Source organism: Paralichthys olivaceus, chromosome 2 (genome assembly GCF_024713975.1).
Source record: "Paralichthys olivaceus isolate ysfri-2021 chromosome 2, ASM2471397v2, whole genome shotgun sequence".
NCBI classification, from domain to species: domain Eukaryota; kingdom Metazoa; phylum Chordata; class Actinopteri; order Pleuronectiformes; family Paralichthyidae; genus Paralichthys; species Paralichthys olivaceus.
Genome location: NC_091094.1, coordinates 11,643,381 through 11,654,032, shown reverse-complemented (window position 1 = coordinate 11,654,032; position 10,652 = coordinate 11,643,381). Strand labels below are relative to the sequence as shown.

Sequence of the window (10,652 nt, the reverse complement as noted above, 5' to 3'; positions counted from 1 at the left end):
CTGAATGATGATCTGGATTTTGTGGATCAAAACAAATGTCTTATGGGGAGGGGGGGTGATCTTTATTCAGTGCAGTAACAAATATCCTTTCAACTTTATCACAGAGTGGATATTTTTGACTGTTTAATGTGGGCAGGAAACTTCTGTGTATCTGATCTCAATACTTCTACATGCAGATTAAGTTCCCTTTTAGTTTCTGATGGAAAAAACCTTACAGTGTTCAAAACAAAAAGCAAAGAGTAGAAAGTACAAAGAAAGAAGTTTCCTTATTTATAATGTATCTGCATTTCCCACATGCAGATCTATTTTCTTCACATTTTGGTTTACAGAATAACATCTTGCACTCTCCATCGGTCTATAAATTAGCTTCCAATAGTTTTTCTTTCAGCTGCTGATGTTCAGATCCCTCTGGATCTTCTCTGTGGCCTCGGCCATGAGCTGACACGCTTTCTTGTGTTTAGACCAGTGCTTCACCTGACATTCTCTGCAAAACACAAACAATTCAGTTATACCTGAGGGAAAACATTTAGAATATGATAAAACAAAAGCTAAAATATCTATTTAGGATATTGAGTACAGATAATATTTCTGGTGAGAGTGGATCATATAATGTTTTCATTACAGAAAAACTACAGGATGGATTATCATGAAACTTGGTGGAAGAATGTGGTACAGTTCTGAGAATAACCAATCAAAGCTTTGTGTGTATCCAGGATCCAGGTTTTTTACTGACTGTAATGCTGTAAGATTTTTTGGAGGTTTTCAACAATTTCCTGAGATCTAGATGAATAAAATCAGGCATATTTATGGAACTGATGCTTGTGTTTGATTTCATGAGTCTTGATGGAATGTAAGGGGACAGTTGGGCCTTGGCTGACATGATCCTCTGAGAGTTATTCTTGTGTGATGTCTGATGCAAACACAAAAAAACATTTTCAATGTCCAGTCCAGTATAACTGCTGGACTCACATGGATACAGGACGTACCTGTTACAGTACCATTCTCCCTGACAGTGAGAGCATCTCTTTGCTGCCTCTTTCCCACAGCATCCACACTTTGGCTTCTCAGGGAGTAAACTCTCCATCACATCCAAGTTGTACGTCTGGGCCAACCTGGATGAAAAAAAACACACTATTATACAATTCCAATGCAATATGAACTGAGTCATTTCTCTGATCTCAGTGCTGAGTTAGATCTCGTGTTTTCAGTATTACCTCTGTGCATGTACTCTCAGGTCATTTTCAGACGGGTTGAATGTCTCTTTCACTTGATACTTTGCTATTGCCTTCCACTTCCCTGAGTTCTCCCTCGCAATGTGGTTCCACATTTCTGGGATCTACACAAACAGCAACATTGAAAGTAAATTCACAGGGACATAGTTTGACACACAGGATATGTGTGGCTGAGAGTCTACCTGCTCCAAAACAAGCTCTTTTTTTGGAGGGCCAGGATCTGTGACTGCGAGATGAGCCAGGAAACGCTGCAGCTCCACCAAGTTTGGCAGCTGATCAACCAGCACCTCTGTCAAGAAACCGCGGAGCTGTGGCACAAGAATGATAAGCTCACAAACAATATAGCAACAAGCGCAACAAAAAAAACCTTGGGACAACTCCATCATAAGAAAAAATGTGATTACAGGAGGCACAAGGCCTTCTGTTTTATATAAGTACTGAGACAGGAAGAGGATGAGAAACATATAATGGGAGGAAACTTCTTAGTCAAAACAACATTTGGAAACTGAATCTGTGAGGAGATCAGATACGATGTTACAGGAAAATGATCTGGCACAAACACTTCCTCAGGTTCTGTTTACAAATAATAGACAGTAGGAAAGAATGAATTTCATCGTTTCATTCAAACTTTACCTTCAGCAGCTGATTCTTGTTGAAACTGTTGAAGTCATATTTTCTTTGGCAATCTTCCTTCAGCAGCAGATTGAGAAGGGAAATCCAGACCTGGCCGTCAAGTTTTGTCATCTTTAAATGGTCGTCCGCAGAAATCTTCTGCCACTTGCAGTTTATGTACTTCTCCAGCTCACCTAGAGCGGCAGACAGAGGCAAAAACACCCACAAATCTTTAGGAGATGTAAAAACATAAAGACATATCTGGCGTGTAAGAGGTGCTGTGTACCTTCTCTGAAGCGACTCCAAGGGCAGCAGTCAATCAGCTGAACGAGTACACAAGGCATGTTATGGGTGCACAGCATGCGATTGATAGCACTGATACTGTAAAACAAAACAAAAAAGGATTGGTCAGTTAATCAAGTAGCACACTGACAGATTTGTGGTAACTGATTTCCTACTTTCGTCATGTTTCTAGCAAAGTGCTGAATATTCTCTGGTTCAAGATTCTCAAATATGCTTAATTTTTTATTTATGTCATTGTTAAATAAATACCTTTGGGTTTTACACAGTTTTTTCAAACAAAATAAGAATTTTAAAGATCTAAACTCAAATTGAGAGAGGCAATTCTTTTTGGAAAAAATGTTCCTCCCAATTTTAACTCCGCCAAGGCCCAACAGTACCTTTAAATGCCAAATTGCACACACTCATAGATATCAGTCCTCTAGATATAACAGATTTTATCTCTCATTAAGATCCATGAATGAATCCCTTAGGATTTCGTGAAAATGCTGAAAATACAAACAAATCAACTGACAGAGGGGAGGAAACCTAACCTCCTTGGCGAAGGTAATGACTGTTAAATTGCAGAATCTATAAAATAAGTTAAGGGATCAGTAAACATCTAATCCCTTAACCTTATTGACGACTCAGACATGATCATACCTGTTGGTGTGATCTGTGACGTAGCGCAGCACAGAAACAGCCTTCAGCGAGATCTCAAACTCCAGGGCAGCGCTTTGAATCTGCAACTCCTTCAACAAGAAAAAAAGAAACCTCATCCATCAATTGAAGCGAAAGAAATGTCTCATCTAATATGTTTTGAAGATAAAGAGAACCGTCCTTTACCTCCATAGTGGGTACATCTGTTTTATCTGTCAGCTTGTATTGAGCTGCAGTGTTCTCCCTGGTTGCCTTACTGGCCAGCAGGGTGAGTTTGCGGTGGCAATAATCCACCAAGTCAACCATATAGTCATCCGCTGCCTCACATGAATCCTACACAGCACACACAAGCCACAAGTAACATTTTTACAGAGAGAATGAGTCGTCACTGCATTGCTGGGATAATTTGCAACAGATTCATATCCCTCACAAGCTTTGCATTAGTGCACCAACTGACCTTGTGAAACATGATAGTTTCCAGGAGGTTTATAATTGTGGCTTCATGGTGGATCTAAGAAGGTGACATGAAAGAACAGATGAAATCAGTTGTGAGAGCTACGTGCTGATCATAATTCTCCACCTGTAATCATTTTTGACTCACCACCATGTAAAGATGAAATGTGCTCTTAGGAATGACGTCCTGCAGCTGACATAAGATAGGGAACACTTTCTGCTTCCACATTTCCACGAGAATCATCTCACGGATCAGGAGGGGGATCTACAAAGGGGGAGGAAAAGAAAACGGAAAATGTTGTTGTTTTCTTTAACCTAGAATGGGCCCTCACAATGAAATACTTCATATTTGCATCAGGAGAAGGTCCTCTCTCCAGAGGCGACCATGTTTTTTACAGTAGTCCAAACTGGACAAACTAAACCTTTTGAGTTTTTATGACAACTGAAGGCTGCTACAGGTTCTCCTTCAGGTATTCAGCTGCAACATGGAACTTCACCACTAGATGTCACTAAATTCTACACACTGAACCTTTTATGCTGACGACAATAAAAGATCACGTGTGTACGTTGGTCCAGTGGTTAGCACTGTCAACACACAGCATCTTGTTTTGAATGTGTATTTGTATGGCCAGGGGGCTTTCTGTGTGGAGTTTGCATGATCTCCTTGTGTCTGTGTTTTTTCTCCAGCTTCCTCCCACAGACTCAAGACCACAGTCTCTCACAAGACATGTGGGGGGTTATGTTAACTGGAGCCTCTAAATTGACCATAGCTGTGAATTTCAAAGTTAATGGTTGTTGTCTCTGTCTGGCAGGTTAGTTAGTTACCCTAACTCTTGTCCAATGTTAGCTGGGATTGGATCAAGTCCCCCTGCAACCCTACAAAGGATAAGTGGATGGATGGATAGAGAGGACAGTTACCTTTCCATACGACACCAGCAGCTCCTTGATGAACTCATCGTGCATGGCAGAGGCATTCAGTATCGCTTGTATGTTAAGTTTCTCGATGTACTCATGCTGTCTGAACCACCTGTCAACACACAAGGTAAATTAAAATAATAATCTGAATGTATTCTAATCGCACACAGAAAAAGTGTGTAATCATTTCTTATTGTTTCTAATTAAAAATGCTCAAAAGACACGAAGCAGATTCTGTAGTGAGAGGATTTAAGGATTTCAGTTTCAAATCATTGTAAACAGAATAACTGCTGAACTGTTGGATGGACAGAAAAAGAAAAGTAATGGACTGTTTCCTGACATGTTTTCATTTAGCTAAATATCTGTTAGCTTTGCTTACCTTACTTCACACAGGCTAACAGTGTTTACTTATGCTGATCTAGCAAAGTAACCTTAACTATAGCTAGCTAGTTAGCAGGGTTAGCATGGAGTCACCTCGTAGAGCCCAGGTCCCTGATGGAGAAAGTTTCCAGACTCTGAACGAACCCTTCAGCTTCGACAGGAACAATCACAGGCTCCATGTCGGCGAGACAGAAGACTGAAAACTCAAATGAAAGGTTAACAAACACTCAGATTCTCTTCTCCGTCGCTTCCGTCCGGTTGTTTCTGAACTCTGGCGTGAGCGTCTCCTGGGGTTGTCATGGCGACGGTAAACCCAGCGCACTCGGAGCGGACATGCCGTTTACTGCCAGAGGGGGGCGGTGCAGCTTCAAGTAAAACAGCCTGAGAATCAAGTGTCGAGGAGTTACTCATATCTTTGACTGGGGGCGGGGGGGGTATTTAGCATACCACTGCATTTATTATATTATTTATTAGTCTGTTTACTCTGCGAACATTGTATGCCCTTTGCACCCTCGTTACCTTGACCTTTGCTTATATTTTATTGAAGAACTTTAATTTGCAGTTCTTTCGATTATATTTTTATTATATTTTGTCATAAAGCTGCTTATATCTTATATATGTGTATATTCTTTGTATGTATATAACAGGTACAATTTGAGTAAAAGTGGTATTAGAAGAATGTTAAATATATTACAGTAGTAAAAGTTGTGTTCTTCACAGTACTTGTCAGGTATCTTGTTCCATGTATGTTGATCTTCTATGGATTTCGGCTCAGTGTCTTCTTTCTACTCATGTGATCACCTCCACAGTGTTGAGATCAAGGCTCTGATCAGATCATGTTACAGGACTCTACGTTCCTCTCTGAAGAACCATTGAAGACGGCTCATTTTTGTATCTTTGGCCAAACGTCCAAGATAACTGTCATGCTGTAAGTTAAGGACCAATCAGAGACACCTCCCTGATGCAAATATAGATGTAAGATATTTGGACAGGGCCATATATAACCAGATAAACTGGGCTGAATACAGTGACTTAAAACAATCCCAGATTTTCTTTAGATTTTCTTTTATTAGTCACATATTATTCTTTCTACAATATTAATAAATACCACCTTTCTCTTTTACCTAGATGATGAATTTACAAAATAATACTTCACTTTCACTTTTCTCAGTTATTCCAGGAAAACTCTTCATCTCACTGAAGGCATCTTTGGTTGAGGCACCTCTGTATCTTTAAGTCAGATGGTTGAATGCACCAGCGAGCTGGTTTTTTTTTGTCAGTTCATTTCACATCACTTCCAGCACACCACAATGTTGGGGTCATTTTCCAAACGTTCGTCCAGCTCCTTGTAACTGATCCCTGTAAAATCATGACACCAGTCGAGTTATTAGACTGACTGTGAGCAAATATTACGTCATAAAAGGATTTCCTTAGCAATCAGAGGGAGATTTAAAACCTGCCTGTTTTGCAACAGATCTCATCAAAACTATGAGAACCGGTGAAGAGTCGAGGCGGCCGGCTCCTCTCGTCCCGGATCACCTTCACCGGATATTTCTGCAGCCGACGAATGAGAGACTTCATCAGTCCGAACTGAATCAGCCTCCTAAAAGGCAACATGACAAGACACACCTGTAGATAAATGTCACTCTGACTTAATCTTTTATGATCCATACAGTATTTTCAGGAACTGTAAAGCTGAACACTGACCTCTCATCAACCCTTTGAAGCTGCTGCGAGTAGCGAGAACAAAGGTCTCGAACTGTGGTGCCTGGACTCAGACCACAATACAGCTGGAACACGTCTCTCAGACTGGCTCGCTTTTGACCTGAATGATTTAAAATATTCTATAAATATTACAAAATAAATTAAAAACACACTTAAGTTCAGCAAACACACTCGTTACCCTGCTTGGTGACGTAGTTGAGGCACTCCTCCTGAATGGACTTGTCGTCTATGAGGCTCTGGACTTTGGGGGTGGTGCAGTACACATTAGAGTACTGGTGGAAATAAAGAGGCACACGTTACATTTAACAAATAAAACAAACCGTCAGTTACAGGAAAGAGACACAATCAGGACAAAATATGACATTTTGAGAACACAAATGAAACATTTGTGAAAAATCCTTTTTGAATAAATTCCTTATAAACTTCAACAGATGGTTACTTTTCCTGACTGAGAGACAAATGTAGGAATCCAGTAGAGTAGAAAACAGTAACAAAGAAAAGCAGCAAACAGGAACACATGAAGGCAACTTGAGGTTAGAATGACAATAGTAAAAAAAATAAAAAGAAATAGCTCAAAGAGAAGCAAGATAACACAAAAAAACAGAATAAAGAAAATAAGATAGATAATGGAAGGAGATAAGTCATGATACTTGGATAAACAATTCTTAGTAGTTCAAGATATTAATATGCATTATTTCTAATTAGGTGAACAGACTGCTGTTATAAGTCCACTGATCGGTAGATATAGATTTAACAATTAAGACTTTTGGTTTTCAACCAATAAAAAAACTTTTATCCTAGAATTCTCAGATGTATTTTGTTCTAAAAGAGGTTCATTATTCCATCAGAAGTACCATCACTCTTTGGACACAGTCCAGTGTGTGTCACTGTGTGAGTTTAGTTTTGTACCTGGTATATCGACACCAGAGTCACGACACCGTAATACCTGTGAAGGAAAAGGAGACTTGGTTTCTTTTGGATAAATAGGTTTCATCACACTGTGGTACAACATACACCAGCTGCACCGTGACGTACTGAATGATCTGAAGCAGGATAATGTGATACGAGTGATCCTTTCTAAAATGATTTCCCTCACATCAGCACTGAAAACCACACAGTGGCTCATTCTATAGTGTTGACAGGGATCAACCCACAATGACGTTCACAGTGACACCACTGATTTGCTGGATTATCCTACTTTACATTGAACATAATGGATTAGGGTGTTTTGACACACATCAAACGCCTCTGGTGTGCGTTGACCTTTGTGCAGGGAAATAAACTCACATGAGATTCTGCACCGCGATACGAACAAGATTCAGCTCCACATCTGCTTCAGCTGAAATCTTCTGGATGTGTCTGAATCCATCGATGTAAGGCAGGATCTGCAGTTGACATCACATTGTACAATGTTACTGGCTTCTACTGAACTCCATGACCGGATTGATATTCATTACTATCTTCATTATTACAGATATCAAGTCAATATTGTGCCTATTATTGTACCAACTGTACTTATTTAAATATGACTTTATATCAGGAGCACTACCTGTTGAGTGGTGAGATCCCACTGAGATTTGATAAACTGCTCTTTACAGTTGGTAAAAACTGGGACATCGTACTCCTGGACAATCGGGGGGTCCTTCCGCAGCTGGATTAGTTTTAGGTGGATGGTATTTGACTTGTCTGAAACAGAGACAACTTGATTGTAATAATTTTTGTTGCCACCTTTTTCAATCATAAACCATAATCTATAAATCTTAACACCATCAAATGTGATCTGATCACAAGTGGACGGCTCTACAAGTTTATCAATTCACACCTGGCATTAGAAAGTGTCTCCACATGTCACCAGTGATCACTTGTGTGAGGATCTCACTTTCCCGTTTTATATGCAAATGCACACGTTTGTCACTTTTGTTTGCAAACACCAACTGATGTTGTATTTAGTCCATCTAACTATAAAATGTGTCAATGTGTGAGCAGGAGAGTGGGGCAAAGAGAAGCTGAATGAACCAATGCTTTAATGATCAATGTTTAAATTCTGGTGATGGCCACAAAAAATAAATGCACTAGGAAAAATTGTAAAGATATTTTCAGTTAATTGTGAAACTGTAGCAGGTCAGATGACGTCAGCTGAGTATGTGGTCCTTCAATGATCTTTCTAGTATATAGTATAGTATAATATAGTATACTCTGGGAAGATAAATACATAACATAGTGTAAATACTGTGTTTGTACATCTTATTAAACTATAAACTGCATGTTTTTGTGATTTACCAGTTTGAATGTGTTTTGTTTACATTATGGTTCTTTCTTTATTTGTCTCTTTAGCAAATATTGTCACTTAATATATTGTCACGTCACCTTTTCAGGGAAATGTTCAGTGCTGCTGCCCCAATATTTTGACAATGTGTTGCAAAAAAATGAACAAGACGTTTTCTACAAACACCGACTCATTAGACTTTTAAACTTATATCACAATATCATGGCTGTTTTATGTGGCAAGCACACATAACGTGCTTTTAATCACCCTAAGCATTCACGTGAGTTCAGACTGTTGTTGCCACCAATACAACTTGTGCACTGTAAAAACTGTGATAATACCGATGGGTAAGGTACAGGCTCCTGTGGCATTGAGCTCTTCCATCAAGGTCGACATGATGGGTAAAAGTTTCTGCTTGCTCTCCTCTTTGGAAATGAAGCCACTCTCCAGCTGCAACACGGGAAAGCAAAAAGATTAACATTAACTTCTGAGAATAACAGAAATATTAAAGCAGACAAATGTGACAGGGAAAGGTGTGAAGCTGCATCGCTACCTCCAGAGTCGTGAGGTATCCAGACAGCTTCTTCACTATCGGCTCCAGGGCACACGTGTTGGTTTGGGCATCACAGACGAGGCCGAGGTTAAACAGGAGGGCGTTTCTGCTGTACTTCTTATGCTCGATACACACAGGACATCCGATTAACTTCTTTCCCATGGCGGTGCTAGAATACATGTAAAGAGCATGGAGGATAGATCGATAATGAAAAAAGAGCAACATTCACTTAGATGTGAAAACACAATCAATTATAAAGAGGAGGCAGAGGTGGACTGTAACATTACTTACACTGTTATTAATTTGTTCTGCAGTTCTGGCTTGGTGATGATATAAACCTGAACTGTGTCAAAGAGCTCCCTGGAAATGTATTCCTCTGGAACCTGTCAGGTGAGAACACAGGAGACGCTGCATCACAACATAAGACGTAAGACCGACTGAGAAGATCATTTACTGTTCCGAGGTCAATACTACAACATGTAGACGGATTAAATACATGCTTACCACTAATAGCATTAATGATTCCATTTTAATTTACTCTAAGGGCTGCAGCTAATAATTACTTTATAATTGTTTAATCTGTTTTCAATTAATTGATTTGTCAATGTTTACTGTTCTATCAATTGACTGACTAATAAGATGCAGCTCTGAAATCAGGATACCTTTGTTGTAAAATTGATCTGCATGACCTGACTTTAACATATGTGGTGAAAAAAACTATTCTGCTTGAGCATCCTTGTGCTTGAAGCTTCTGATGAACATCACAACTGTTTCACATTAAGTATAATCACTATAGTGGAAACAATGATTTGTAATAAGGAAAATATTCAAATTTTCATTTCTTTTTACACTTATTTATAATTGGGTCTGGGTGATAAAACAATATCAGTATTTATTGCAATATCATTTTTAGCAATAATACAACAGTCCAATATATCTCTCGACACGATGCTTAAATATTAGTAAGTATGGTGAGGACACCTAATATTTACACACTTACCTGATATGTGATCTTTGGTCCCAGAGTGGGGTGAAACTCACTGAAGAACATACACTCTATTCTAGAGCTCATGCCTGTCACAGACCTGTCAGCCCCTCACATGTAGATGATACTGTCCACTGTCTGTCTCCTGTCTGTCTCCTGTCTGTCTCCTTCTGTTGTTATTCAGCAGCCATGGCTAGCTGCTAGCTGCTAGCTTCCGGAGCTGCCGGTGTCCAGTGAAACGCGTCCACAGCCTCCACAGACTGAACTCTGCGCTGACACGTGTGCTGTTGGTCGCTCACTCACTCAAAGATCTGCAGACTCGAGTCAAAGAGCTGGAGAGAGTTTTTTAATCCAGTCTTTGAACGCGTCACGTTCACACACAGCTACCAAACAGCAGCGGCGATGCGTTCAGGGAGCCCCGGAAAACACCAGCGCAAACAACGGAAGCCGTGAAGGACAGAAGTCAACCAGCACAATAACATCTTTTTCAAATCACTTTACGTATGTGTGCTGTTGGGGTAATTTAAAAAGTCTGTATACAACTTAACTGAGACACATATTCATAGATAGATAGATAGATAGATAGATAGA

The 10,652-nt window shown here is 39.7% G+C and overlaps 2 protein-coding genes across 2 annotated transcripts; both read right to left on the bottom strand.

The window, feature by feature from the left end:
- Window positions 1–38: 38 nt before the first annotated feature.
- On the bottom strand, window positions 39–4,844 carry zmynd10 (zinc finger, MYND-type containing 10). Its single transcript, XM_020101544.2, has 12 exons — window positions 4,626–4,844; window positions 4,155–4,263; window positions 3,385–3,501; window positions 3,241–3,294; window positions 2,970–3,116; window positions 2,787–2,875; window positions 2,131–2,225; window positions 1,866–2,038; window positions 1,415–1,540; window positions 1,215–1,336; window positions 987–1,112; window positions 39–484 (listed from the first exon to the last, which is right to left on the bottom strand). The coding sequence occupies exons 1-12, from the start codon at window positions 4,709–4,711 to the stop codon at window positions 385–387; spliced, it is 1,344 nt and encodes a 447-aa protein (XP_019957103.2). The 5' UTR covers window positions 4,712–4,844; the 3' UTR covers window positions 39–384.
- A 736-nt stretch (window positions 4,845–5,580) lies between these two features.
- Window positions 5,581–10,530, bottom strand: nprl2 (NPR2 like, GATOR1 complex subunit). The gene is made up of 11 exons (XM_020101518.2): window positions 10,077–10,530; window positions 9,368–9,459; window positions 9,077–9,245; window positions 8,865–8,973; window positions 7,807–7,943; window positions 7,545–7,642; window positions 7,167–7,203; window positions 6,436–6,529; window positions 6,240–6,357; window positions 5,993–6,135; window positions 5,581–5,891 (listed from the first exon to the last, which is right to left on the bottom strand). The coding sequence occupies exons 1-11, from the start codon at window positions 10,146–10,148 to the stop codon at window positions 5,824–5,826; spliced, it is 1,137 nt and encodes a 378-aa protein (XP_019957077.2). The 5' UTR covers window positions 10,149–10,530; the 3' UTR covers window positions 5,581–5,823.
- Window positions 10,531–10,652: the final 122 nt, after the last annotated feature.

What these genes read in the sequence shown, in the direction of transcription:
- nprl2 (XM_020101518.2), bottom strand. Translation starts at nt 10,148, where the DNA reads ATGAGCTCTAGAATAGAGTGTATGTTCTTCAGTGAGTTTCACCCCACT. An exon ending in GGGATCTCACCACTCAACAG is followed by an intron (nt 7,643 to 7,806) that starts GTAGTGCTCCTG and finishes TGTCAACTGCAG; the next exon opens with ATCCTGCCTTACATCGATGG. An exon ending in CAACTACGTCACCAAGCAGG is followed by an intron (nt 6,358 to 6,435) that starts GTAACGAGTGTG and finishes TAAATCATTCAG; the next exon opens with GTCAAAAGCGAGCCAGTCTG.
- zmynd10 (XM_020101544.2), bottom strand. Translation starts at nt 4,711, where the DNA reads ATGGAGCCTGTGATTGTTCCTGTCGAAGCTGAAGGGTTCGTTCAGAGT. An exon ending in TGCTGGTGTCGTATGGAAAG is followed by an intron (nt 3,502 to 4,154) that starts GTAACTGTCCTC and finishes CCCCCTTTGTAG; the next exon opens with ATCCCCCTCCTGATCCGTGA. An exon ending in AAGAGCTTGTTTTGGAGCAG is followed by an intron (nt 1,337 to 1,414) that starts GTAGACTCTCAG and finishes CTGTTTGTGTAG; the next exon opens with ATCCCAGAAATGTGGAACCA.